Source organism: Vanacampus margaritifer, chromosome 15 (assembly GCF_051991255.1).
Source record: "Vanacampus margaritifer isolate UIUO_Vmar chromosome 15, RoL_Vmar_1.0, whole genome shotgun sequence".
Classification (NCBI taxonomy): domain Eukaryota; kingdom Metazoa; phylum Chordata; class Actinopteri; order Syngnathiformes; family Syngnathidae; genus Vanacampus; species Vanacampus margaritifer.
Window position 1 is genome coordinate 9,655,238 of NC_135446.1, and position 27,792 is coordinate 9,683,029.

The window sequence follows — 27,792 nt, forward strand, 5'->3', positions numbered from 1 at the left end:
ACTGAAATATATATTTTTTTACAGTCGGATTTTTCATAAAGGGTCTCATTTGAAAGCTGATTTATTTACGGTTGTAAACAATGACAAAAGAAGGCAAACATTGCCATCTACAGGATAGACAGCGCAATTGCACTCTTTAAACGCAGAATGAAATAGACGGGGGCGCGACGGTGCAGTCAACTTCAGCGTCGTCGTGAACGCGCACGCGAGACGGAGACGACCCTCTCGTGCAGTGGGGGCTTCTTCCGACGTCCTTGGCGGCTTTCGGGAGCGCAGCCATGGGCTTCTACGGGACCTTGAAGCTCATCTTCTCCAAGGTGAGCCGGCGAGCGGCAAACATATTCCACCCAAATGAGCCGAGACGGGCTTTGGCGATGACGAGGCGCTTTGTGATGCGCGTGCGCGTGGTGTACTGCGGCTCGGAGGGAGAGTGCGTTAGTGATGAGAACCACAAGAACGACGATGACAATAATAACCCTATTAACATCTTGTGTTAATTTCGTGGCTGTAAATCGCAGCTTGATTGCTCACGTCTGAAATGCTTGCTTGCGATGCATCCCGCTCTGGAATGGGACATCACATTCTGCTGACATTGACTTGATTTGTTATCAAATATTCAATGTACACTTTTGAGCTGCAAAATTTTAACATTTAGGTGCAAAATGTCACTTCCGGATCACTCGGTGAAGCCAGGCGAAAGTAACCGGTGGAGCAGCCAGCCAATCAAGTGATCTTAAACATGATTGGATGCTGCTGCCTGAATATCTTAAGGATTTCGCACAATCATTAGGAAACAAGTAAATATCAATATGCTATACTTAATGTCTATAAATCTGCACCAATGTTTACATTTTCAAATTATCACTTTCCTAGAAAATCACAATAAGCCACCACTGGTGACCTATTTTTAAAAGAGTCCCACGGTTCTACTCGTGGTCCTTGGGGGCTACCTGGTGCCTGCAGTCACTATTTTGGTGACCCCCGTTATAGTCTATGATGTAAAAAATCCCTATGTAATAAGAGTAGGAAAGGCTGAATGATGCTTGTGTTGCTGTCCTCCCTTCAGGTGAAGAGGAAGCTAGATCACGGTCCTGACGGTCGGCCGTTTTCCTCAGGAAAGAAGCATTGCAGAGGCGACGCTTACTTCAGGTATGCTGGGACACCGCAGCGCTCTGGACGCTAGCTGTCAGTGTTAGCTAACACGGCTTTCCTTTTTTTCTTGCTTGTTTCCTTCTTTCCTTGCTTCCTCGCGGCCTGCAGTACCCCCGGCACGGTTCAGAGTGCTCCCACCACATTCGGGGAGCTCCGGCTGGCCAACGGGCATTCGGCTCAGCGGCGACGCGTCACCTCGGGCCCGCCCCCTCGCGGACTGCAAGACTGGCTTCACACCTTTCAGGCACTAACCTCCTTCTTTGTTGTTGGCGTGTACGAAGTCACACATTAGGGGCTGTTCCGTAAATATTCATGTGTGCTTATACCAATGTCAACATTTTGTTTATAGCTTGAACAGCAATGTTTTTAAAAATGTGAGAAATCTCAGAACACGCCAGCTAATAAAAGGCGCCAAAGGTTAGGGCACAGGCAAGTAATCGGCCGACCAATTAAAAATGTAAAAAATCTGATTTTTGCTGTACAAATGAATAAATTGAACCTTCTGCCATCTAGTGGAGGGTTATTTAATTGTTCTGCCGTGTTATATTAGTTGACAATAGCATATACTGTAGTTGAACAAAGATCCATATTGGAAATAAAAATTAATTTAGGGCCAATGAAGTGAAATTGAATCGGCCATCTGTCCCGCTTGAAGTTTTGTCCCATTGGGGAATGTGTCAAGTGGACAATTGGTGTGCAGGCGTGGAGCGGTCCCGAGAGGCTGCTGGTGCTGGACCACCTGATTGACACGTGTGAAACAGGCCAGCTCAAGCACGTGATGCAGCTCATCCAGCCGCACTTCCAAAGGGACTTCATTTCCCTGCTGCCCAAAGAGGTACGACCGACAACTCTCCCCTTTTGCGTCCATCTAATAATAAATGTGTGCGTGTGTGTCCTCAGCTGGCTCTGTACGTGCTGAATTTCCTGACTCCCAAAGACCTGCTGCGGGCCGCCCAGACCTGCAGGTACTGGCGGATCCTGGCCGAGGACAACCTGCTGTGGAGGGAGAAGTGCCGCGAGGAAGGTGAGACGGCCGCCTCATCCTCATTAGGTTGCTACAAATCACTCGAGAGAAAAACAATGAGATGCAGACGCTAGTTCTCCTTCGTCAGCTGTTTTTATCACGATCCGATAGCATATGTTGATAGCTGTAAACACTCATGGTAACAAAAAGATTCATATGTGTTTGGTGCTTACCTAATGAATATCTTAAACATATTAGGAGATAACTTTTAGAATCAGCAGATTAAAAGTGACATCCTGTGTTTTATTAAATATATTTATGTATTTAAATACGTTTAACAACTTATTTGCAAGTACGTTCAAACGTACTTGGAACGGCTAAATGCTAAAAACGAGCTAAATGCTAAATGGCAATCATGCACAGCAGACACAATAATAAATCATAAATATTACGAATAAACAATGTTTACTTAATTTTACTTAAACGTGTTGGTATAATGTAGGCCAATTGCTAAAAAAAAAAAAGTTTTTTTTTTTTTTTACTTGCGCAAGTCAATACTCAGTCATTATGGGGAAAATTGTACTTTTTTTTTAGCATTTAGCCTACAAGTATGTTCGAACGTACTTCCAAATACGTTTAAATGCATTTGCAAGTAAATTTAACCGTATTCGGAAGTACGTTCGACATACTTGCAAATATGTTGCCAGTCAAAAATGTTTACCCCACATTGGTAGTTCCGCACTTCTAAACTATGCATGTACATTTTAAATCTGCTGTATGTAACAATTTGCCCAAAAATATCTTAGTATTTCACCATTTATGACTGAAACATCTTCTAATTAGTAGCTGTTCTATATGGGTACTCCTGCAAGTCTCTTGGCCAATAGTTTTCAGACTGGAGGATTCCGGTTCGAATTTCCCGCCTTCGGTCTGCAGATGAGACATGTGCACATTGTGTGTGTGCACATTTTTCGTCAACAAGTGGCAGAAGCGATTCAAAATTGAATTGTCTGTCTATGGGTGTGTAGGGGTGTCCGAGTATTCGTCACCACGCCGTGGGAAGTGCGTCACGTGGAAATCAACGTACATCCGACAACACCACATCGACAACAACTGGAGGAAGGGGGACGCGCGCCAGGCCAAGGTACGCACGCGCATGCGCACACGCGCACGCCAACATGGACTGAGTACGTGTGCCTGCAGGTGCTGAAAGGTCACGACGACCATGTGATCACATGTCTCCAGTTCAGCGGCGACCTCATCGTCAGCGGCTCTGACGACAACACGCTCAAAGTTTGGTCGGCCGTGACTGGCCAGGTGGGAGGCTGCGTTTCTATTTGTCATAGGTGTGCACACTTGTGCAACCTCATATTTTTTGATCTGTGCGTTTTTTGCTGTCGTGGTCAGTGTTTGCGTACGTTGACGGGCCACACGGGCGGCGTGTGGTGCAGTCAGATGGCGGCCGCCACTGTGATCAGCGGCTCCACCGACCGGACACTGCGTGTGTGGGACGCCGACAGCGGCGAGTGCGTCCACGTGCTGCACGGACACACGTCCACCGTGCGCTGCATGCATCTTCACGGCAACCGGTAAAACGGATACAGCCAGCGGCGAATTTTGATCAGGGCGGCCAAGTTATTTTTTCGTGTGTGTGCTCGTGTGCCTTTCAGGGTGGTGTCGGGCTCCCGGGACACGACCGTGCGCATGTGGGACGTGTCGAGCGGTCGCTGCGAGCATGTGCTGACGGGCCACGTGGCGGCCGTTCGCTGCGTCCAGTACGACGGCCGCCGCGTGGTGTCGGGGGGCTACGACTACATGGTGAAGGTGTGGGACCCCCAAACGGAAGTGTGTCTACACACTCTGCAGGGACACACCAACCGAGTGTATTCACTACAGGTATGGAGGACCAAAACTGCCAAAATTAAAAATAAATAAATAAATAAATAAAAGCTCTAATCCACTTCATTGTGCTTTGTGCAGTTTGATGGCGTTTTTGTGGTGAGCGGCTCACTTGACACGTCCATCCGAGTGTGGGATGCAGAAACAGGTGGGACGTTTGATGGCAGGCATGTGAGGAGGGGCTGTGAATTCTACCGGCCGTGTCTCCCCCGCAGGCGGCTGCATCCACACGCTGACGGGCCACCAGTCGCTGACCAGCGGGATGGAGCTGCGGGACCGCATCCTGGTGTCCGGGAACGCCGACTCTACCGTTCGAGTGTGGGACGTCCGGACCGGACGCTGTCTGCACACCCTGCAAGGTGAGGCGTCGGCGCCATGTAACGAGAGCCCGTCGCTGACTGTGCGCCGTCGTCGCCGGCAGGACCCAACAAGCACCGGTCGGCGGTGACGTGCCTGCAGTTCTGCCGGGGTCTGGTTCTGTCCAGCTCGGACGACGGTACGGTCAAACTGTGGGACCTCCGCACGGGCGCCTGGTTGCGTGACGTGGTGACGCTGCAGAGCTGCGGATCTGGTGAGCGCCGTTTCCAAATACGTGCAAGTAGAGTTAAATTTGTTAACGAAAAGTGAACAAAAATATTTTCATCAACACGTTTTTTTTACCAGACAAAAACTAGACTAGATGAAAATGATATAATTTTGTAAAATCCTGTCTCTGCTAATCTGTCACTGTGACACACACAGTGACACACCCTCTTTCAAATCTGCAGCTCGCGAATGCAACATGCACAAACACATGGGACAGACAGGAGGTGGATTTGCGGTGAAAGGTTTAAAAAAAGAAGAAGTAAATTATAACGTAACATTAACTCAATGGCTATAGCGTTTCAACAATAATGTTAATTTGACCGCTAACTAATGCTGGCTAACTTACTAGCTCGTAGCATGGAGCCATAGTAGTCACTGTAATTGTGTGTGAAGCTGTTTTTCATCAAAAAGGTAAAAAAAAAATAACGTGAAATAGTTTCAGATCCGAAATGTTCAACTTAATCTGCTGACAAAAAAATACAGGGATAAAATGATTGTCATGACTAAAACGTTGAGTTTTTTTTTTAGACGTATAAAATTGTTTTCTTGGACTAAAATGCTAGATTCATAGTCGACTAAAAGTTGATCAAATACAAATAGGATGAGGTTGACGATTTATGATGATAACAAATAACAAGCATGACAGGACTATAACTGAGACATTTTTTTTTTAAATTCTGATAAATTTAATACTATGTGCAAGTCAATACCCTGGCCTGTGGCATTATGGGAAAGAATGCTACATTATTAGCATTTAGTCTACAAGTAGATTTGATGTATCTGTAAAAACGTTTGAATGTATTTGCCAGTCAAAAATGTTTACTCCGCGTTGACAGTTCCATACTTTGATACGATGGTATTTAGGGATACTCACAATAATTTATTTTTAACTGGTGATTCGATTTTGAGGGAAGGCATAACAATCAGACACCTGAGTATGTGTGGACATAACAACTTGACACTGAGTATATGGACCAGTGAATTTGTAATGTGGAGTACTGGGCAGTTACTTGTCTCTATATATAGTGAACCTTGAAGTTGGAACCATATAAAAGGAACCGAATATTATCATGACTCAAATATGTATAGTAGTATGATAAACAATGCAAATTCATCTGCACGCTGGCCAGGTGGCGTGGTGTGGCGCATCAAGGCCTCTGACACCAGGCTGGTTTGCGCGGCCGGCAGCAGGATGGGCACCGAGGAGACCAAACTGCTAGTGCTGGACTTTGACGTGGACGAGCGGCAGTCGGATCAGAAGGGATGGACTGAGTCGGACGAAGACTCCGTCACTGAGGATTCCGTTAACTAAAAATCCGATTTGTCGCCGGACCCATCCACAAGATGACCAGAGTTTTGAGGAAGCAAAACATTTCCAGCACCAGAAAATGCTGACTTACTACTGCTGCTAACTAACGGGGAACTCCACGGTCAGACCGACAACAATGTTGTCGTGGTCCGAATTGTTGGCTTCCCCACTGCACGCTTTGCTGGGATCGTTTCCCTCTTTGGCTCCCATCAATCAATGCTCTTGTTAACTTTACCAAGGCCAAAAAGTTGTATTATCGTGAATGAGTGTGTAGTTTGGGGACTTCCTTGGCTGTGAAGATTGAGATTCCCAAATCAAAGTGTTTAACTGGAATGCGTAAGATTCATTGGATTGTTCTATACTGTAATAATGAATACGAACCTCACCCCTTGCCGCCTGCCAGAAACGAAGCTAAACACTTGCATCCATTAGATGGACGCAAGTGTGTGTGTGTGTGTTAGAGCTGCAAGTAACAATTAAAAAAATTTATTAATCTGTCAGTTTTTTTTTTTTTTAAGATTTCGAAATGTCCATCCCTTAATAAAAAAACGGGGACATTTAAAATTGACAAAAATATCAGTCTGCTTCACGGATGATGACAGAAGTCAAAGAAAATTTACCAGTGAAAGTCAAATTACAACAATTTGAAGTCAAATGTCACTAAACGATTCATGGATTTATCTGAAAAGTTTACAATTATTCTGTCGTGTGCGTGTGGGAGCTCATGTGAGATGTCAATAAAGACGACTTTTCAAAAGATGTTGAGTGCACGTCAGCTGCTTGTTCCACAACACGATCATTTGACTTAAACCTAAGCCAGTTTAGTTACCGTGGCAACATGTTGGTCATAAGTAGTGGCACAAAAGAGGAGGAAGAGGTTTATTAAGACGTAGACAAGAGGCACAACAGTAGCCCTGGCAAACCAAAGTACAAAGCAGAAACAACAACAACCGCCTGCCGCACATCACCTGATGGTTCGATACATCATGAAGTCGACGGTGGTGCACGGCGGGAACTTGCCCACCGAGCTCTCCTGCACCGGCGTGTATACTTTGATCTGCCGCATGTGCGTGTCTCGGCCATTCTGGTGGTTGGCCAGCACGGCGATCTGGATCATGAAAGTCCGGATGGGCTCGTTGCTCTGCTGGTTCAGAAGCGAAACGTGAATCCAGCCGCTGGGCTCCACCATCTCCAATTGCTACATGCAGCAACAAGAAGAGAAGATCATATATTATAATTTATTTATTCATCCAACATAATATACCACAGCAGTGGTTTTCCCAAACTACTTTTGATATAGCGGACTTGGTAAAACTGCAGATATGGAACTTCTCACCCTGACTTCATGCAGGTCGTGGAAGTTGTTCCCCACTCTGACAGAGATCTTGCTGGGCGTGTAGCTCTCGTCCGACTTGTAGTCGGCGTAGATGCACAACATCTTCACCGTGGTTCTCCTCCTGGATGCGAAAAGACAACAAACAGTGGCGTACAAAGGGGAGCGAGCACACCAGCATGTACTGTACCTAAACTGGATGTTGACCAGATGTGGTTGAGTTCCATCGGACTGCCAGTAGGTCTCCAGGTTGTCGTCCCTCAACTGGTCCACGCCGAACCCTGAGAAAGAGGAATAGCGGTTAGGTGCATGCTTTTGCTTGACTTACTTTTATTTACACATTGAGCTTTCAGTGGGTAATTATTCTTTTGCTACGTCAATTTAATAAAATACATCTTTGCTGTTCCATTATCCTGTTTTTTTTTGTTTTTGTGGTGGCACATCCGTGGTCCTTGTTGCCTGGGACCCCTGGGGGTTCTAGAAACTTTTGGAACTCGATGCTGACCCGGTTTGCAGGAGGACAGCGACCACACCGCCTGTGAGCCGATCTCCCGAACGGTACCGGTCCGCTCAAGCTGCTTCGGGTCGGCCCCGGGCGGCGTCTTGCTCGGCGTGGCCATCGTCTGGTGGAAAAAAAAAAGGAGTGTGAGAGGACACTGGATTGACAGCTGTGGAAGTGGCGAACAGAACCTCACACACCACTTTTGCGTTGCTAGTTTTCACCTTTGTCAAGGCTCTCTGTAATCCGCGTTTGAGGTTTGTGCTTTACACGGAACCCCTGCTGCTAATAAATAACATTTGGCGTGTAAAAAGTTGCGAAATTCTATTGAGAAGCAAAATAACAAGGAGTATGGGAGACTCATCTGATATTGGTTTCTTTCTTCTTCGAATTAATTTACGACTGGTATTCAATGAGCCCCGATGCATTACCGCCATCTTTCGAATTTGGAGGGGAGGGCAGTTGAACGGTACGAACCCTTCTTTATCTTTACTTTTTCCAAATATTTTATTGCACAAATTGCACATTCAATAGTAAACACTACAAGTCACGTCAAAATAGCGCAAATTCAGAATCAGAAAGAACGGTACGAAGTCGTACAACAACAAGAGCGTGTGAATGCTTATTTGTCTCTGGCGTTTCTAAGTGCATGCACGTAACATAATGGCGGTTAACTTTTTGCGGCCTCTTCAATAATCTGCGATATTATAGATCACATTTGCTACATTTAATATGAACCATTACTCCTCCACATTGAGAGCCAGATGAGGTGGCTCGGGGCATCTGGTTAGGAATGTGCCTCCTGGACACCTGCCTGCTTAAGGTGTTCTGGGCATGTCCCACTGGTAGGAGGCCAAAAGACTTCCACATGTGTTGTTTCACGTATTATAATATGAGCTAATTTGACAGCTCTGTTTTTCCTTGTGTTGCAAGTGCTGATGAATTGTTAAATGTACTACCTTGAGTTTAGGTCCGTAAACGCCCCACTTGACGTGCTGACGTCACTTCCAATCGTGCGTTGTCCAATCCCGTGCGGTAGGCGCCGCCGGTGCCATGTTCTGATCGTTGAGGAAATCGATTGTGACCGAAGTTCACTAAGCAAAGTGGATCCAAAACTCAACTAAAAGCACAATTTGACAACGATCATGGAGGTAAGAGGGAGTATGACGCTGTTGACGTAAAATAATCATCTAATTTGTCGTCATACGTGATGATTTGGCGGCGATAACAACAAACAAACAAAAAATATTGGTTTGTCATAAACTCAACAGTGATGGCGCGAATCGTGATTTAATTTGAATACATGCGTTTGCTTGTGTTGTTTATACCGTAAGTACATCTCGAAATGAAGAAAGATTAACTTTGTACAACATTTGTACAGTATTTGTTGAGCGCGATGTAACGCTTGCCGGATGTTTTACGCCTGTCAGCGTAAACGCACACTCCAATGGAACTTGGTTTGGAGCTTGACAGTTAACGTTGTTTACACACGTAGTAATGATTTTTGATAAATGCAATTAACGCGGCTTTGTCAAACAATACTGACTGACTGTCCGAAGGGGAATTAAACCTTTATTTTGAAACAAACATGACTGCATATCCGTTGTTTTTGCGTACCTTGACTCCTCCTCCCCCATCCGTGGCTCGGGTTCCATTGAGCAGCCTGGGCCGTGTTAGACGTCGGCGGATTGTGTCTGACAGGACGGTCACGCTTGAAGTCGTTTGAGCCGGCGGTGGCATGCCGGCAACCTGGCCGGCAAGTGCCTGCTGACTGGGGAGAGAGGGGGGCATTCGTTTTGGGTGGGTGACAGACAAGCAGATAACCAGACGAGCTGCCGCCGAGTGACCAGCAGTACCGCAGCGGCGCAGCCTTGCGTAAAATCCGGCTAAAAGCTAAACGGCCAACGTGGGGAGAACCACGTTAGGAGGGGTTATTTTGGGCGTCCACATGTTGGATCGCCGCCGCAGTTTCTGTTGACTTTCTGTCCATTCTGTCAGAAGCAAACGATAGCGAGAACATTATTGTCATTATTGAGCAACGACTCGCCGCTTTCGTTTGTTTTTGTTTTTTTGGGGGGTGGGGGGGGGGGTGATGGACCTGAATTTTTACTCCCATCTTACCGGCGGAAGCGGGCAGCATGACGGCGATCCAGAGTTCCTGGATCCGCAGTCGTTCAACGGATTTGACGCTGATAACAAGGTGACCTCCTTTGAGTGTTGAGTGGGGGGACTGAAGTCATTTGTCATCCATGTCAAGCTGATTTCATTCATATCAACTGTGCGTTTTTATCTTTTTACCCTTTTAATGATTCAGTTCCCAGGTGGCAGTGACAACTACCTGGCAATTTCCGGGTCGGGCCACCCCTTCCTTGCTCCCTCAGAGGTAAGTAAACCTTACAGTATGTTCCAGATCATCTGGCTGATAACTATTGGTGCGTCTTTTCCCACCTTCCAGACCTTCCACACTCCCAGTCTGGGCGATGAAGAGTTCGAGATCCCTCCCATCTCACTGGACCCGGACTCGTCCCTCACAGTTTCCGACGTAGTGTCACATTTTGGGGAGCTGCCGGACGCCAGTCCCTCTGATGGCGTGGTGGTTCCCGGGAACGCCGTGGTGGAAGGTGACGACCCCTCTTTCGCCTCCACTTTTGTCCACCCTTCTTCCCAGGGTCTGGAGCACCTGACTTTGGGAGTCATGCACCAGTCCGGAGGCACCTTGCTAGGCTCGTCCTTGGGAATGGTGAGGACATTCCCATCTGAGCTGGAGTCGTTCAAACGCATACAAACGCGCTCCTCTCCTTCCCGTGTGTGCAGGATTTGGGCCATCCCATCGGCTCACAGTTTAGCGGCTCATCTCCGGTCACCATTGATGTTCCGCTAGGAGAAATAAGCCAAGGCCTGCTGGGCTCCAACCAGCTGACCACCATCGACCAGTCAGAGCTCAGCGCTCAGCTAGGCCTCGGTTTGGGGGCTGGGAATATTTTGCAGCGGCCGCAGTCGCCGGAGCACCGGCTGTCGGCCACGGCGTCGCCTACCAGCTCGCTGCAGGATGATGACATGGACGACTTCCGAAGGGTGAGATGCCCGCTCGTCTTTCTTTGGAAATTGGATCGAAAGATGAATGGAAAGGAATCATACGTAACGCAACCCCCATAATAATGGGGGGATTATTGTAATATCGTAAAAATATCATAAAAACCTAAAGGGGGACTTCCCGCGCTGCTTCTCTCCCCACTCATCAGAGCATCCTGGTGGAATCTCCCGTCTCTCAAACCTACTGCCCGGGGGTCATCTCCCTGGACCCCACTGTGGCCGAGGCGCCGCCATCCGGCTCCGCCTTGGCGCTCACGGGTCGAAAGGGAGGGGGAGGCAGGGGCGGGAAGAAGAAGAAGGAAGACCCCAACGAGCCGCAGAAGCCCGTGCCAGCGTACGCTCTCTTCTTCAGGGATACTCAGGCAGCCATCAAAGGACAAAACCCCAAAGCTACCATAGGAGAAGTGTCAAAGATCGTGGCAACCATGTGGGACAGCCTCGGGAAGGAGCAAAAGCAGGTCATGTGACCAATATGTCTGCAGTGCTGCCTTGACTTTAGAAGGACTTCACAGGTGACAAATGGTACTCTATTTTACAGGTGTACAAGAGGAAAAACGAATTAGCCAAGAAGGATTACTTGAGAGCACTTGCGGAGTACAGGACCAACCTCAATTGTCAGGTGTGACGATGATGTCATTTTGCTCATGAGAGCGCTCGACACGTTTTGCTCTCTCTCCAATCACCTTTTCTTCAGGTCCCCATCGAAGTGTTGGATTCAGCGCCGTCGCCGTCGCCGCCCCCAGCAGCTCCTACGGCCCCGGCCGCCAGTGTGTCGCCCGCCCCGTCTCGCCCCAGCAGGGCCCAGCAGTACAACCCCGAGGAGAACACCATCACCAACATCTGCGCTTCCAACATCATCTTGGACCTGCCTCAGGTCACCACACGCTCCCGCACGGGCGCCATCAGACCACAACCTCCGCCCGAATCCAACCCGCCCACCGTGGCCAAGATCATCATCAAGCAGATGCAGCTGCCCTCAGGCGGCGTGTCGGTCACGGCCATGCCCGCCTCGTCGCCGCGACAGCCGCCGCCGCTTCAGCAAATGCAAAGCACGCCGCCGCCGCCAAGGTTGCAGCAGATGGTGCACGCCCAAGCTCCGCCACCGCTGCAGGCCAAGCCTCGGGGAGGCGGTGCCGTGGCCACCGCGGCGCCGCCGCCGCTACAGATCAAGGTGGTCCCGTCGGTACGGCAGGCAGATCCCGGTGCGCCGGTCATTATGGCATCAGCTTGTGAAACGGCGGATTTGGCCAAGGCCGCTGCAGTGACAGGAGAGGAAATGATGGAGGCGGAGGAAGGGGTAAGGAGCAGCGACACATATTTCATTGAAACAAAGATAATAAAGACACTGTTGTGTTAAATGTGTCTTGCGTGTTAAACTACAGATACAAATAGGTGTGTTATAATTTTCTGTATAAAAGTTGAAATAGAAAGAAAGAAAACATCGACTAAAATCGCTCCTTATTTTCATCGACTAAATTTTGATTAAAACTAGTGCTATCAAAGTTAAAGTAAACTAATTGATTAGTCACAAAAAAACAACTCATTAATCATGTATTAACGCAGATTAATCTCACTATTAATTTTGACCACAGATTATCCTTTATCTTGACAGCGCATTTACGTTAAAGGTACACAGGTTGTATTTGAGCAATAAACATAACTACATGCGTTAAAGTCAAGCATTTAGTAAATGTTTGCATAAGACATTCTGAATATTTGTTCATGTCAAACTATTGGGGTCTTTTTTATTTCATTTTTAATTATGCAATATTTAACTGATTGGAAAAAGAGGACGATCAGAGTGTGCAGTGATCAGTCCTCATAACATTAAATGTAGAAACACATAACAGGTGATCTTCAAATTTAATGGGCAAAAAATGTCCATAAAAAGCATTTTTTAATAAAGTGATTAATCATGATTACTCAAAATTAATTAATCTAAAATGTAATGAATCGGATTAAAAAATGTAATCATTTGACAGTTCTGTCACTATCGAATATTTTTTATAATTGATTAATCTATTGATTATTCAATTGATTAATTGACTAATCTGATTCATTTTAATTTTGCATTCTTATTACAAAAGCATTCCCCCCCTTCCCTGATTACTGTTTATTAACCAGTGACTGGTGTTTATTTCGTACTTGGTATTCGTATAGTGATTAAAAAAGGGGGATTGATGTTGTACTATGTTACCAGTTCGGTCATTGTTTTTCAAAGTAAAAACAGATGTTTGCAAATGTCTTATTTTGATTAAACATAGAAGATAATCTGTCTTCTTTCACGAAGGACTACAGAAATCAGTGCACAATTACTGTTGGTATGCCGAAATCAGAGGATTTGGACTATTTTAAATTAAAAAACAACTCCAAACGATTACTCAACTATTAAAATAGTTGTCGATTGATTTTGACAGCTCTAATTAAAACTAAAATGCAATCAGAAGACTAAATCTTTAATTTGAGTCAAAAGACTATAACTAAAAAGACTAAATTAAAACTTCTTGTCCAAATTAACACTGGTAAGGAGATTTGATTTTATAGTTTGACCCCAAGAAGGTGCTGTTAAAAATGTTAACCAGGCTTGGGCAAACTACGCCCGTACACAAGTCTCTGACCCAAGTTTTTATCAAGTAAAAATAACATGTAGTGACGGAGCAGGGACATCAGTATGCAGCAGCACATACACAATAAATAGGTTGGTGGACATACTAAGTGCAGTGTGAAAAACAACATGAAATTTGTTTTTTTGTTGTTTTGTAATTTGAATACAAAAAGTTACCTGGTTGGCCCTGATGTTGACAATGTCACTTGTGTGTCAGATGGAAGTAGAGGTCAAAGTGGCCCCCGGGCATGACATCGCACCCTCTGCCAGTCCAAACATTTGCGTGCGCACCGGTTGCACCAACCCAGCAGTGGACAGCAAAGACTGGGACAAAGAGTACTGCAGCAACGAGTGTGTCGCCACACACTGCAGGTGGCTGTCCCTTCGATTTGTTGGCATTTTTTTAACAGTAGCTTTGATCTCAACGTCAGCATTTCTGCTCCTCTACAGGGACGTGTTCACAGCCTGGTGCGCCATCCGAGGACAGAACTCCACCACGGTTACCTAGCAGAGGCATCCTTGTGAGCGGTCCATCCATCCATTTTTCTTATATTTTTTTTTAGCGCTTTTCCTGTTCAGGGTCAAGGGGAAGAAGCTGGAGTCGATATAAAGGTGGACTACGCCCTGGATTGGTTGCCAGTTCAGCACAGGGCACATGGAGATGAACAACCATTTACACCTACAGTCACTAAATCAGCTACACTATCAGTGACCCCACGCTTGACCAAGGATGACTAGTGAGTGAGTGAGCGAGTGAGTGAGTGAGTGAGTGAAGGCCAGATGAGGCTCAGGTATTGGAACACATCTTTGATCCTGTTAGGAGTCAAGACGCTGCTGCCAAGTGTTTCTTTTTTAGCTCTTTGCGAAGATTCAACTGTGTTTGTGTTACATTGATTGAGGTGTGCGTACGGAAGAGGATTAGGGCCAGTGAAGAGAGAGAGAAGAAGGTTGGCAGGATTTTCACTTTATTCTCAGAATTCAGACTTTAAAGTCAGAATTCTTACGTTTAAGTCATAATTCTGAATTAATTCTCAGAATCCTGACTTTAAAGTGAGAATAATAGCAGCACTAAAAAAGTCATAATTCTGACTCTAAAGTTTCACTTTAAAGTCAGATTTCTCACTTTAACGTCAGAATTTTGAGAAAAAAGTCTGAATTCTCACTTTAAAGCTACAATATGAAACTTTTTCCCCAAAAATAACTTTACAGTAAGCTTTTTATTTGACCATTTATGACTGAAATGCCTTCTAATTAGTAGATTAACACCTTAGCTGTAAACAATGGGTACGCCTGCTAGCCTCGGGTTAGAATCTCCCGCGCCCTGTCTGCGGATGTGACGTAATGTGCGTGGTGTGTATGTGAAGAACGGTATGTGCAGCTTAATTTTTCGTCAGCAGGTGGCAGTAGCGATTCGAAATGGAATATTTACGTTCAGTAGATTTAAAATCAGAATTCTGACGTTAAATTCTCACTTTAAAGTAGTGATGGGAATTCCGGCTCTTTTTAGGGAACCGTTTCTTTGGTTCGGTTCATTAAAAAGAGCCGGCTCTTTAGATTTTTTGTCGCTTAAATAAATATACTACCAACAACAATTTTAAACTATGCGCAATATGAATTACTAATGTGAAAAATTGCACTATATCAAATGTTTGTTGTATAAAATACACTTTTATTTATAAATTCGACTATAAACTCAAATAGAAAGTGCAAACAAACATTTAACTATTTACAAATGAACTTAAATAAGGTTTAACAATAACAATTTTCAAGTGAAACAACAGACAAACAGAATCGCACAGCAAAATATGAATTAAAATGTGTAAAATAAAAGAAAAAATCTGCATCCAGAAAACAGTGTTCTTCAGTCTAGATTTACATTCAGAAATGCCAAGTGCCTCAACTTTGAGGGGCTGATCCTATTTCTTCTCTCCGTTAATATCTGTCCTGCTTTTGAGAAGATTCTTTCAGATGGGACTGAAGTGGCAACAATGCACACTAGAGCCTCCCCAATATGAAGTTTTAGTCTTGCAGACTTTACACTCTGGCTTAGTTTTGTCAGTTGTTGTATTGAAATGTGTCCATATATTGCTGCGTTTTCTCTTGTCACTCATTTTTGAAATGTTGTTTTTTTTACCTTTCCGTTTATACAAGCGCTCTCCTCCTCTCTCTCGTCTCCTCCCTTGTTCGCGTTCGAGTGTGTGTGACTGCTTGCAGCGTGCTGTGTGTGCCCCTCCCCCCTTTTGCTGCTCAGCGCTGAGCGCAGACACAGAGACGTCACACACACATACTCACCAATCAAATGCGGCTTTAGAGAGAAAAAAAAAGAGAGAGAGAGAAAAAAAAAAGCGGCTCCCGTCGTTCACGTCAAAGATCCGGCTCTGAGCCGGTTCGTTCGCGACCGACACATCACTACTTTAAAGTCAGAATAATAGCAGCACTAAAAAAGTCTCGAGTTCTGACTTTAAAGTCAGAATTCTGAGAATAATGTCAGAATTCTGCCAACCTTTTTATTTTCTCTCTTCACTGGCCCTCATCCTCTTTCGTACGTGAGAGTGTTTTTTGTCTGCCATTTGGATTGATGGATCAAGTTTGTCATTTGTGTTCGCGAGGTGACCACCAAAAAGGCAGTTTCTGACTTGAGTGGGAAAAAATTAACTTTTGGTATGAACTTAAGTTTTAGTTTGAGTGCACAAGGTTTTTAGCAAGGTTTACAAGCGGTCTTTCAGAACAAAGCAACGCTCAAAGAGAACTGGTGCTAAGATTCAAGAAACAAACAAAAGAACAGTTTTTTCGCTCGGATTATTGTTGTTAACTGTGATGCATATTTTGTGTTGTGTGCAACATCTGAGGTGAACGTGTCAAGAGTGAAAACTACATCAGTCCTATTGATGCTACTGAAAATGAAATTAAGAGTAATTTAAAAAAAGAAAAGAAAATGAAATATAATTGAGTGTTTGTGTGGCAAAGATGTTCGCAGGAATGGTGATTGCTAATAAAATATTTTATGTTTTAATATAGTTGGTGTTGCAATATTTTGCGTCTGAATCAATTTTACTCTGGCAGTTGCATTACATATTGTGTTGGGCCGGTGGTCGGGCCACTTCTGAGCTGCAATGTTTGTTGCAAGTCCTCATCCAAGGCATCTTCTGGGGGTCTCCGAAGAGCATTCAGAGAGAAACGCCTCTCCTGACTCTTCTGCCAGTAGAGCTTGACGTGCATCTTTGTCTCAATGGCTGCAGGTGGTGTGGGGAAAAATGTGTGCTCAGCAAACTGAGTTTTTATATCCTACCCTGAAGAGGAGAGGGCAATTCAAACATAAACACCCAACCAATAAGAGTTAAAGTTCAACTCCAAACAACTGCGTGTTTTGAATGTGGGCAGAGCTTCCTTTTAATGAACGAAGAAAAATAAAACAGCAGTTAACAGCTTTTTTTAAGCAGTTAAATATGATAATCGTGTATTTTCAGGTTTCATCATTAAAAAAAAGTTTGAATGACTACATTTGGGATTTGTGGATATATATTTTTTTCACAAGAGGAGTTAGTGCTATCATTAAGGGCACCAAAGAATTGATTAGTTTTGGGACATTAGCAGAATAGGTGTACCAATGTTTCAGGGGAAATTTCACAAAACGAACAGTTAACACAACTGTTTTTCTTGAATTTAAAAAGATAAATGTTTGTTTGGCATGACCGCGACAACGTTGATTTTACTTCCGTGTTCTCTCTTTGCTTTTTGTCGCGAGATTTGAGGCCGATCACGACGTTCGATGACACGAGCGGGAAAAACTGAGCGTGGCGGGAAAGTGGCAGCGTAGTCAACACACAACAGGGGGCGCTGTCGGGAGACTCAAAATAGGACAGGAAAATAAACACAACACGTCCATAAATTAATTTGAAAAAGAAGCAAACAAAAGCAGGTGCATACAGATAATAGGCTTTTGAGGCTAGAAGTTACATAATTTGGGGGGTTTTAGACACTCGAAAAAAGAGAGGGGGTTGAGGAGGTGGTCTCAATTATTGGTGCGCGTGCTCGGAAAGGAAGAAAAACACAAAACCGTTCGTTTCCCTTGCGTATCCACAGCTTTAACGGAGTTGTAGTAGCAGCAGCAGCATCTTTTGTGCGCGGAAGGAGAATAGAACTACGGCACATTGTGTGGTGTGACACGCATCATCATCTCATCTTCATCATCATCATCATCATCTTCATCATCTTCACCATCCGGCCTGCTGAGCTGAACGCGAGGCAGGCGGCTACGGCGGCGGGAGTGTGCGGCACAGACTCACCATGGCGGCGAACCTGGACAAGGAAGCGTACTACCGGCGGATTAAGAGACTGTACAGCAACTGGAAGGTAAAAATTGTAGCGACACTGGAGCTGCCAGTCCGGCTAAATCAGAATCAGAATCAGCATTAGCTAACTAGCCCGCTAACTAGCTTGCTAGCTAACTCAACATCGCGCCAACGCACTTGATATTCAGCAAAGTAGAGCGTCGTCGGGGCCAGAATTGCACCCTGGCAACGCGCTACAACAAAGAAATTCCGAACTGTCAACTGCGTTAACATTTTATCCGCCACGAGCAACAATTCCGCTAGTGCTAGCAGGCAAGTTCGTGGTTGAGAGGAGACAACGTGCAAAAGGACAAGAGCAGCTCAACTTTTGTTCTCTTGCGCCTCACATGCACCACATCATTGTGTAGATATTTAAAATGACAAAGATTCATTGATTGACACGAGAACAGCGTTATCAGGCAGGGCACTGTGGGACGATTCCAGTGATAGATCTACCACTTTGCTGAGAAAAACATTAATTAATTTATGACGAAAAGTGGCGAAAATACAGCATTCTTGCTGAAGTCACAGCAACCTGACAAGAGTTGCCAAAAAACGAGTCTGCCAAAATGCAGTTTGAGAGAGGAAGAGAGACATTGACTTTTGGCAGTGTAAAACATCTGTTGTTAAAAAAAAATAGCCTTCTAATAAAAACAAAACAGTCTAACTTGATTTCTCAACATGCCTCCTCAACGCTTTCATCCTATTTTTTTTTTAATCATGCTTTTTTTTTTCAGAAAGGAGAGGATGAGTTTGGTAAAGTTGATGCCATTGTGGTGTCTGTTGGAGTGGACGAGGAAATTGTCTACGCCAAATCAACGGCCATACAGGTGCGCGCACGTAGTTAAGTAATAAGCAAGTACATAACAAGGCCTCGTTATTAAGACTATTATTTTGTCTTCAGACTTGGCTGTTTGGCTACGAGGTGACAGATACCATCATGGTCTTTTGCGATACCAAGATCCTCTTCCTCGCCAGCAAGAAGAAGGTGGATTTCCTCAAGCAGGTGGCCATAACCAAGGGCAACGAAAACGCCTACGGTGTCCCGCCCATTACGCTTCTTACAAGGGAAAAGGTGACAACGGCCGACGTGTGCCAATCTGACTTCTCGCGGGGTGGAAAAATTTGACGGCAGCGGATGCGGCGTGTCTTTTAGAACGAGAGCAACAAGCCCAACTTCGACAAGATGATCGAAGCAATTCGCGGCAGCCGTGAAGGCAAGACCGTGGGTGTGTTCAGCAAGGACAAATTTCCCGGCGAGTACATGAAGAGCTGGAACGACACGCTCACGTCCAAGGGGCTAGAGAAGGCAAGAAGCTTGTTCTTTGTTGACCAGCATTTACCCAAGCGAGTATGATGCCACTTCCTCTTTGCCCACAGGTGGACATCAGTGCTGTGGTGGCGTACACCATGGCAGTGAAGGAGGATGGCGAGCTCAGCCTGATGAAGAAAGCGGCGGGCATCACCAGCGAGGTGTATTCCAAGTTTTTTAAGGAGCGAGTCATGGAGATCGTTGACGCCGATGAGGTGAGGACGCCTGAATCCCAGCAAACGCGGCATCCGGCCCACTCTCGTGTGTTTTCTTGCCAACAGAAAGTGCGCCACAGCAAACTGGCCGAGTCCGTGGAAAAAGCCATCGAGGAGAAGCAATACCTCTGTGGCGTTCACCCTTCCACTGTGGAGATGTGTTACCCTCCCATTATCCAGAGCGGTGGAAACTACAGCCTCAAGTTCAGCGTTGTTAGGTAGGTCATTGCGTCTGCCAAGTTTGTCTGCTTCTAAATAGTTTATACTGTTAAGAAATTGGAGGCTAAAAATAGCCGGCATTTGGAGTAAGAACAGTAACATATACAGGATAAATAGACATAAACTCAAATTCTTATAATCCCCCAAATCTGATTTAAGGCAAAGACGTAGAAGACTGCTAAATGCAATTATCCAACTGAACATGTCCTCTTCCTGCCAGTGACAAGAACCACATGCACTTTGGCGCCATCACGTGCGCCATGGGGATCCGCTACAAGTCGTACTGCTCCAACCTGGTGCGGACACTCATGGTGGACCCCCCGCAGGAGATGCAGGACAACTACAATTTCCTGCTTCAGGTGGAGGAGGAGCTGCTGAAGGAGCTCAAGCACGGTGCGTTCAGGAGCTCGGCGATGGGGGTGTGTGGGACTTTTTTTTTCCCCCCCTAGAGTGGATATGACCCACGTGCTTTGTGTGCCAGGTGTGAAAATCTGCGATGCCTACAACACTGTTATAGAGTACGTGAAGAAAGAGAAAGGGGATCTCGTTGCCAAGCTGACCAAAAACCTCGGGTAGGCTCCTGTGAAGAATTGCGCGCAGTAACACGCTCAACTCACGTGGATAATTCGCAGGTTTGCCATGGGGATCGAGTTCAGAGAAGGCTCTTTGGTGCTCAACTCCAAGAATCAGTACAAACTGAAGAAAGGTGGCAATGTCATGTTAAATTATAATTTTTATTTTTTATTTTTTAAATTGATTATTGACACGTGTGCATGTGCCTGGCAGGCATGGTGCTGAGTGTCAGTTTAGGCTTCGCCGACCTTACGAACAAAGATGGCAAAAAAGAAGAGCAGAAGAAGTATGCCCTCTTTGTCGGGGACACGGTGCAGATCAACGAGGTGAGTTCACCTGACGCGCATACAGTCCGCTGCGTGTAATCCTCTCTAGGACTGCAGCTGTCAAATCTTTAAAAAAAAAAGCTCAGCGCATTTTGCTATCTAATCTTAACATGAAGTAAATTCTGCACATTTTTGAAATTGTAAAATACAACTTGTCCCCAGTCTCTACAAATATTGGGCGGTCATTAATAGCGCGTTAAAGAAATTGGTTGTGTTAAAGGAACTTTGAATTAATTCAAAATGAATGCAATAATTTTGACACCCCTAATTTTTTTTATTCAATAAAAATTGATTTCACATTAAAGTTGATTGAAAAATCCCTTTTTTTTTTCCTGATTACTGTTTGATCGATTAAATAATTTATTTATTATCGTTGTCGTTGACCATTGCACCTCCAATCACGTGTGTGGCATTGATAGGAGGAGGCGGCCACAGTACTCACACCAGTCAAGAAGAAGATCAAAAACGTGGGGATCTTTCTCAAGGTAAACGTAGCTCCTCTACTTTTGAAGTCGTGTCGTGTCGGTTACCATCTTCTGAACGCGTGACCTCTCTCAGAACGATGACGAGCAAGAGGAGGAGGAGGATGGCGACGATGCCGAGGAGCTGCTGGGCAAGGGCGCCCGCGGCGCGGCGCTCCTGGCCGACAGAACCCGGGTGAGTTGACGCAGCGGGCGCGATAGCCTGATGCGCGCGTGAGAGCTGCTGACTAAGAGTGTGCGTGTTTTTGGTCTCTACTAGCTACTTGGGAAGGTAAGGAGTCAGCGTTTCATTTCAAATCATTCGCTGATGAGAGCAAGTGTCCTTTTTGTATTTTTCTTTTTCTGTGTGTGTCTGCCTTTTTGTATGTTCCCATGTTGCGCAGCATTTTATCACCGCATGTGTGTTATGTGTGTCGGTGTTGAGTGTGTTGGTCCACCTGTGACGCACGGGTGTGTATGTGTACTCAGAACGAGATGACGGCGGAAGAGAAGCGGCGCGCTCACCAGAAAGAGCTCGCCGACAGTTTGAACGAGGAGGCCAAGCGGCGACTGACGGAGCAGAAAGGCGAGCAGCAGATCCAGAAGTAAGTGTTGGCGGCAGGTAAAAAACAGCTGCAGCTTTAGAAGCAGGCTCAACTTCCCAACTTTCTCTTTAGGGCCAGAAAATCCAACGTGTCTTACAAGAACGTGTCTCAGATGCCCAGAGAGAAGGACATCAGAGAAATGAAGATCTTCATCGACAAGAAATACGAGACGGTCGTCATGCCCATCTTTGGCATCGCAACGCCGTTTCACATCGCCACCATCAAGGTACCCCCATCTTGGGATCCTTTCCCGCCACTTCTGAGTTTGACTGCTGCTGACCTCCGTGTCATTTGTTTAGAACATCAGCATGTCTGTGGAAGGTGATTACACGTACTTGAGGATCAACTTCTACGTTCCCGGGAGCTCTTTGGGCCGACAGGAAGGGAACATCTTCCCCAATCCCGATGCCACTTTTGTTAAGGAAATGTACGTATCGGACAGATGTCTCTTTCCACATTTAAAGGAGCAAATTTAATTGGTTAATTTATCTTTGCTCGCTAATTAAATATACCCTAGCACATTCATACGCTAGCTGCCATAAGTGACGTCCACGTACTCGACGCGCATACTGGCCAACAAGAGTTAACTACACTCTCATTGGCCGCCTTCCACGTAACTCACCTGACAAGGCCCCGACTTTTAAAACCACATGAACTCAATGTCACAGATAAGACAGTGTAGAATGTGAGAATGGTTGACTTAAAAAAAAAATAAAACTACGCCATGTGCATATTTTATTATAATTGAGGCTTAAAAATATGAAGAAATTAGACATTTGCACTTTCTGGGGAAATTGAATGGATAAAATATGGATGCATGTGGAATGATATGGAATAGTATTCATGTGGAATGGGTAATTTTTAAGGGATGTAGACATTTTTGGTATGTTGGAAATCTTCACCTATTGATGAATTAGATGTGGTGAAATGTTTTGAATTTCAAATGGGAGCGATGATGTGAATCTGTTTGGTTGATTGTGTCAGTGGGAATGACTAGGGAAATACTTTAGTGGTGACAATTTTTGGCAAGTTGAAGACTGTTCCCAAGATGAATTGAATGAGCTGAATGTTTTGAATTTCAAATGGGGAATTATGTGAATCTATGTTGAATGTCCCATTAAAGGGATACCTGACTCATTGAGCCATGTTCAGCTGTAAAAAGTAGGATAAGAATAATATAAAAGAATAATAAAAATAATAATTTGATAACATCATTATTTTTCATGTACAATTAACAACCTTAAAAACACATTTTCCACTTGCTGACTGAAGATGACATCACCTGTGCCAGGAAATAGGAAATGACCAATCACGGCTCACCTGTTTTTTTGGGTTTGGTCAGCAAACTTAGCCATGATTGGCCGTTACCTATTTCCTCAGCACAGGGGATGTCATCTTAATTCGAGAGCAAGTGGCATAATTCATATTTAAAGGTATTAATTGTTCATGAAAAATAATGAAGTTATCACATTCATTATAGACAAAACATTATCTTCTTACTGTTGAAAATGACTCAATAAGTCAATTTTCCCTTTAAGAATGAATGCAGAATTTTTGGTTGAAAATACAGGATTTTGGGAAAACTTTTTTTTTTTTTTTAATTGAGCTAACTAATAGCCTGAAAGGTATGACTTGTTTTGAATATGTTGAAATAAATTATGTTGAAGACGCATTTTAAAACAATGGGCAGGAATAATGTGCTTTCATTCTCATAATTAAAATGAATATACTTACCTAAAAGCACCTTAAGTTGTTAAGCTGTCAACTGACGCTTCTTTCTTGCGGTCGCAGCACGTACCGCGCGTCCAACCTGAAAGTGCCCGGCGACACCTCGGTGCCATCCACCAACCTGCAGAACGCCTTCCGCATCATCAAGGAGGTTCAGAAGCGCTACAAGACACGGGAGGCCGAGGAGAAGGAAAAGGAAGGCATCGTCAAGCAGGACTCGCTGGTCATCAACCTCAATCGTAGCAACCCCAAACTCAAAGATCTCTACATCCGGCCCAACATCGCCCAGAAGAGGATGCAGGGCTCGCTGGAGGCACATACCAACGGTAAGGTCGGAGGCCACGCATTGGCTCGCGTCCGCTTCCGCGTTTCAATCCCACTCGTCTCCTGGGGGCAGGTTTCCGTTTCACGTCCGTCCGCGGCGATAAAGTGGACATCCTTTACAACAACATCAAGCACGCCATCTTCCAGCCGTGCGACGGCGAGATGATCATCGTCCTGCACTTCCACCTCAAGGTCCCGCCAGGTTCTCAAGGAGAATGCGGCCATGTTCTTCCCGAGTCAGGCTGAGGAGTGTCTGCTTTGCTCCTTCGTAGAACGCCATCATGTTCGGCAAGCGCCGCCACACGGACGTGCAGTTCTACACAGAAGTGGGCGAGATCACCACGGACCTGGGCAAGCACCAGCACATGCACGACCGCGACGACCTCTACGCCGAGCAGATGGAGCGCGAGATGCGGCACAAGCTCAAGTCTGCCTTCAAGAACTTCAGCGAGAAGGTGGAGACGCTCACCCGAGAAGAGCTGGAGTTCGAGGTTCCCTTCAGGGACCTTGGGTGAGTCTCGCTGGCAGGCTCGGGGGTGACCACGACTCTTACAAAGGACTGAAAAGTGTGCAGTTTATTTCCATGGGAAGTTAAGCTGGGAGAATTTTGGAAATATTCCAAATTGGAAATTGAGAAGAATTTAAAGGTAAAGATAGCCAATAATACAATTGAGTTGACCTTCAATTTACTAAATTACTGGTTTAAACCAACTGATTCCAATAAAATATTTGTTTGTTTTGAATCTTTGAGCCATATTAAGCTGCCCTCGAATGTGTTTGCAGTTTCCAGGGCGCCCCCTACAGGAGTACCTGTCTGCTGCAGCCCACTTCCAGTTCCCTTGTCAACGTTACGGAATGGGTGAGGGAACACGCGCGTCTGTTTTCAGCATTGCATGCGGAATACAGAAGGCAAACATTAAAAGCTATGAAGAGAAATTAAATTATTTCAAACACTATAATTATGCTTAAGTTAAGTTATTTTTTGGATGAAACATTTATTAAATTTGGTTTACAATAAAAGGTGTAAATGTATACATTTAAATTCAATTAGTATTAATCTTTTTTTGTACGATTATGTAGATGTTTTAATTGCACAGTGTCATAATTGTAATTGAATTTTGATTAATTGCACAGATGTACATAATCATGAATCATAAATGTGTGCAGCCGCCATTTGTGGTGACTCTTGACGAGGTGGAGCTGGTCCACTTTGAGCGTGTGCAGTTCCACCTGAAGAACTTTGACGTGGTCATCGTCTACAAGGACTACAACAAAAAGGTCACCATGATCAACGCTGTGCCTGTCAACTCCCTGGACCCCATCAAGGAGTGGCTCAAGTAAGCTGGCCGTTGACAAAAAGGCATCTGGCGCGCCCGTTATAATTGACGTTCTTCTCTTGTGCAGCTCGTGTGACATCAAGTACACAGAGGGCGTCCAGTCCCTCAACTGGACCAAAATCATGAAGACCATCGTGGATGACCCCGAGGGTTTCTTTGAGCAAGGAGGCTGGTCCTTCCTGGACCCGGAGAGCGAGGTCCTTTTCGGCACTCGTCCGCACAGCGTGGGTTTTCACATGCTGCCTTGGGTTCAATTTGTGTCGTTTGTCCACCAGGGGAGCGGTGGTGAAGAAGATTCTGAGTCTGAGATGGAAGACGAGACGTTTAACCCCTCTGCGGACGAGACGGAAGTAGAGGAGGAAGACAGCGATGAAGACTACAGCTCAGAGACGGAGAATTCCGGTATGTTTGCAACGTCTCTCTCGAACGCACTCCGAGACTTGAGTGGTTAGCAATAAAGCTGTGCGATGTCACGTGCAGACTACAGTGCATCACTGGGCAGCGAGGAGGAGAGTGGCAAGGACTGGGACGAGCTGGAGGAAGAGGCCAGGAAAGGTGCGTACCATCTTATCATCTCCTTATTTTGAGCAGACTTAAATTCAACAAGGACAGTCACCATTATCACTTATTGATTATTTGAACAATATGATTTTGAATTTAAGTTTGTTGCAAAATCCATCCATCCATCCATCTTCTGCCGCTTATCTGAGGTCGGGTCGTGGGGGCAGCAGCTTTAGCAGAGAAGCCCAGACTTCCCTCTTCCCAGCCACTTCAACCAGCTCCTCCAGCGGGATCCCAAGGCGTTCCCAGGCCAGCCGAGAGACAGTCTCTCCAGCGTGTGTCCTGGGTCGTCCCCGGGGCCTCCTGCCGGTGGGACATGCCTGGAATACCTCTCCAGGCAGGCATCCAGAAGGCATCCGAACCAGATGCCCGAGCCACCTCAACTGGTTCCTCTCAACGCGGAGGAGCAGCGACTCTACTCCTAGTCCCTGCCGGATGACCGAACTTCTCACCCTATCTCTAAGCGAGAGCCCGGACACCCTGCGGAGGAAACTCATTTCGGCCGCTTGTATCCGGGATCTTGTTTTTTCGGTCACGACCCACGGCTGGATAAATTGAGAGCTTTGCCTTTCGACTCAGCTCCTTTTTCACCCCAACGGACCGAGACAGAGTCCGCATCACTGCAGACACTGTACCGCTCCATCATGCCCTCATCCGTGAACAAGACCCCAAGATACATGAACTCCTCCACTTGGGGCAGGATCTCATCCCCGACCCGGAGAGGGCACGCCACCCTTTTCCGACTGAGGACCATGGTCTCGGATTTGGAGGTGCTGATCTTGATCCCAACCGCTTCACACTCTGCTGCGAACCGCTCCAGTGAGAGTTGGAGATCACAGCTTGATGAAGCCAACAGCACCACATCATCTGCAAAAAGCAGAGATGCAATGCTGAGGCCACCAAACCTGACTCTCTCAACACCACTGCTGCGCCTAGAAATTCTGTCCATAAGTTATGAACAGAATTGGTAACAAAGGGCAGCCTTGGGGGAGTCCAACCCTCACTGGGACTAACTGCCGGCAATGTAGACCAAACTCTGATACTGGCCGTACAGGGACCGAACAGCCCGTATCAAGGGACTCGGTACCCCGTACTCCAAAAGCACCCCCCCTCCCACAGGGCTCCCCGAGGGACACGGTCGAATGCCTTCTACAAAACATATGTAGACTGGTTGGGCGAACTCCCATGCACCCTCAAGGACCCTGCCGAGGGTGTAGAGCTGGTCCACTGTTCCACGGCCGGGACGAAAACCACACTGCTCCTCCTGAATCTTGAGATTCGACTTCCCGACGGACCCTCCTCCAGCACCCCTGAATAGACCTTACCAGGAAGGCTGAGGAGTGTGATCCCTCTATAGTTGGAGCAAACCCTCCGGTTTTAAAAAACGGGGACCACCACCCCGCTCTGCCAATCCAGAGACACTGCCCCCGATGTCCATGCGATGTTGTAGAGGCGTGTCAACCACGACAGCCCCACAACATCCAGAGCCTTTAGGAACTCCGGGCGGATCTCATCCACCCCCGGGCCCTGCCACCGAGGAGCTTTCCAACCACCTCAGTGACTTGGACCCCAGAGAGCCCACCTCAGAGTCCCCAAACTCTGCTTCCTCAAAGGAAGACGACACGTGGAATTAAGGAGGACTTGCAAAATCTTTTTATTAAAAAAATTACCAACTGTACACCTGACCGAAAACGACCAGCTGAGCAGGTAGTAAGTGACCAAGGCCTGAAGGTGAAACCCGCTGTTGTTGTTGTTGTTGTACGCAGCCGACAAAGAGAGTCACTACGAGGACGAAGATACGTCCAATAAGAAGAGGAAGAACCCCTCATCAACGCTGCCGCCAGTCAAGAAGAAGAGGCGGTCCTAAAAGTCTGCCGCCCACCGCTCCACCTCGCACCGCCCTCCTGCACCCAGACTGGCTCACACGATCAGTGTAGACGGAGAGGCCGCCCGCCATGTCACGTCACGTCATGTGACGTACCAGCAAAGTTCATTTTCTTTTCATTCCTCAACCGTCTACATCGTGTGTGTGTGTACACGTGTGTGTGTAAAATGCATTTTTACTGCAGATGTTTCTTTTGGCTCCGAATAAAAACACTTGAGATACCTCCTGACAAGTGTTTTTATAATGAGCCCCTCCCTCGTGTTGCGTTCACTGTGTAATTGAGGACGTTCAACAACTTTTATTGGGGGGGGTGTTTTTTTTTTTTATGGGGTTTGTAAACAACACACACACACGCAGTCTGCCTCCTTCGTCTTTTCAGAGTAGATGTTTGTTGTACTTAATTCTAAAAATCCATTTTTTGTTTTTGTAATAAAATAAAAAGATGACTTTAGTTTGCATTGACTTCTTCTTTCCTT

At 45.9% G+C, this 27,792-nt stretch overlaps 4 protein-coding genes across 6 annotated transcripts; 3 read left to right on the top strand and 1 right to left on the bottom strand.

The window, feature by feature from the left end:
- The first annotated feature begins 146 nt into the window (after positions 1-146).
- On the top strand, positions 147-6,668 carry LOC144034655 (F-box/WD repeat-containing protein 7-like). Its single transcript, XM_077543584.1, has 13 exons — positions 147-317; positions 1,067-1,149; positions 1,261-1,396; positions 1,853-1,987; positions 2,053-2,176; positions 3,145-3,260; positions 3,320-3,433; positions 3,524-3,705; positions 3,787-4,012; positions 4,097-4,163; positions 4,231-4,374; positions 4,437-4,586; positions 5,731-6,668. The coding sequence occupies exons 1-13, from the start codon at positions 279-281 to the stop codon at positions 5,910-5,912; spliced, it is 1,698 nt and encodes a 565-aa protein (XP_077399710.1). The 5' UTR covers positions 147-278; the 3' UTR covers positions 5,913-6,668.
- Positions 6,669-6,774: 106 nt separating this feature from the next.
- Positions 6,775-8,149, bottom strand: anapc10 (anaphase promoting complex subunit 10). Of its 2 annotated transcripts, none has more exons than XM_077543586.1 (5): positions 7,942-8,149; positions 7,748-7,865; positions 7,433-7,523; positions 7,246-7,366; positions 6,775-7,107 (listed from the first exon to the last, which is right to left on the bottom strand). In XM_077543586.1, exons 2-5 carry the CDS (start codon positions 7,860-7,862, stop codon positions 6,874-6,876), a joined length of 561 nt encoding a protein of 186 aa, XP_077399712.1. In that variant the 5' UTR covers positions 7,863-7,865; positions 7,942-8,149; the 3' UTR covers positions 6,775-6,873. The 2 variants fall into 2 exon arrangements, with proteins under 2 accessions (XP_077399712.1, XP_077399711.1); XM_077543585.1 differs by having other exon boundaries at positions 7,966-8,145.
- A 607-nt stretch (positions 8,150-8,756) lies between these two features.
- tox4b (TOX high mobility group box family member 4 b) lies at positions 8,757-16,456 on the top strand. Of its 2 annotated transcripts, none has more exons than XM_077543581.1 (9): positions 8,757-8,892; positions 10,056-10,124; positions 10,197-10,481; positions 10,556-10,816; positions 10,984-11,292; positions 11,373-11,453; positions 11,529-12,131; positions 13,657-13,811; positions 13,890-16,456. In XM_077543581.1, exons 1-9 carry the CDS (start codon positions 8,887-8,889, stop codon positions 13,945-13,947), a joined length of 1,827 nt encoding a protein of 608 aa, XP_077399707.1. In that variant the 5' UTR covers positions 8,757-8,886; the 3' UTR covers positions 13,948-16,456. The 2 variants fall into 2 exon arrangements, with proteins under 2 accessions (XP_077399707.1, XP_077399706.1); XM_077543580.1 differs by having other exon boundaries at positions 8,763-9,941.
- Positions 16,457-17,448: 992 nt separating this feature from the next.
- Positions 17,449-27,767, top strand: supt16h (SPT16 homolog, facilitates chromatin remodeling subunit). The gene is made up of 24 exons (XM_077545049.1): positions 17,449-17,792; positions 18,508-18,600; positions 18,675-18,845; positions 18,927-19,079; positions 19,151-19,297; positions 19,364-19,515; positions 19,737-19,909; positions 19,998-20,088; positions 20,149-20,222; positions 20,303-20,415; positions 20,835-20,900; positions 20,974-21,072; positions 21,366-21,481; positions 21,554-21,707; positions 21,781-21,908; positions 23,273-23,535; positions 23,607-23,725; positions 23,806-24,044; positions 24,317-24,392; positions 24,701-24,870; positions 24,938-25,067; positions 25,146-25,272; positions 25,351-25,425; positions 27,198-27,767. The coding sequence occupies exons 1-24, from the start codon at positions 17,727-17,729 to the stop codon at positions 27,296-27,298; spliced, it is 3,096 nt and encodes a 1,031-aa protein (XP_077401175.1). The 5' UTR covers positions 17,449-17,726; the 3' UTR covers positions 27,299-27,767.
- The last annotated feature ends 25 nt before the right edge of the window (positions 27,768-27,792 follow it).

Coding starts and splice junctions, on each gene's coding strand:
- LOC144034655 (XM_077543584.1), top strand. CDS start 279: ATGGGCTTCTACGGGACCTTGAAGCTCATCTTCTCCAAG. Junction 1,150..1,260: donor AGAGGCGACGCTTACTTCAG/GTATGCTGGGAC, acceptor CGCGGCCTGCAG/TACCCCCGGCACGGTTCAGA. Junction 3,706..3,786: donor ATGCATCTTCACGGCAACCG/GTAAAACGGATA, acceptor TGTGCCTTTCAG/GGTGGTGTCGGGCTCCCGGG.
- anapc10 (XM_077543586.1), bottom strand. CDS start 7,862: ATGGCCACGCCGAGCAAGACGCCGCCCGGGGCCGACCCGAAGCAGCTT. Junction 7,524..7,747: donor GCTGTCCTCCTGCAAACCGG/GTCAGCATCGAG, acceptor CCTCTTTCTCAG/GGTTCGGCGTGGACCAGTTG. Junction 7,108..7,245: donor ACGACCTGCATGAAGTCAGG/GTGAGAAGTTCC, acceptor TGCTGCATGTAG/CAATTGGAGATGGTGGAGCC.
- tox4b (XM_077543580.1), top strand. CDS start 9,834: ATGGACCTGAATTTTTACTCCCATCTTACCGGCGGAAGCGGGCAGCAT. Junction 10,482..10,555: donor TAGGCTCGTCCTTGGGAATG/GTGAGGACATTC, acceptor CCGTGTGTGCAG/GATTTGGGCCATCCCATCGG. Junction 12,132..13,656: donor TGATGGAGGCGGAGGAAGGG/GTAAGGAGCAGC, acceptor CTTGTGTGTCAG/ATGGAAGTAGAGGTCAAAGT.
- supt16h (XM_077545049.1), top strand. CDS start 17,727: ATGGCGGCGAACCTGGACAAGGAAGCGTACTACCGGCGGATTAAGAGA. Junction 21,073..21,365: donor TCCTGGCCGACAGAACCCGG/GTGAGTTGACGC, acceptor ATGTGTACTCAG/AACGAGATGACGGCGGAAGA. Junction 24,045..24,316: donor GTTCCCTTCAGGGACCTTGG/GTGAGTCTCGCT, acceptor ATGTGTTTGCAG/TTTCCAGGGCGCCCCCTACA.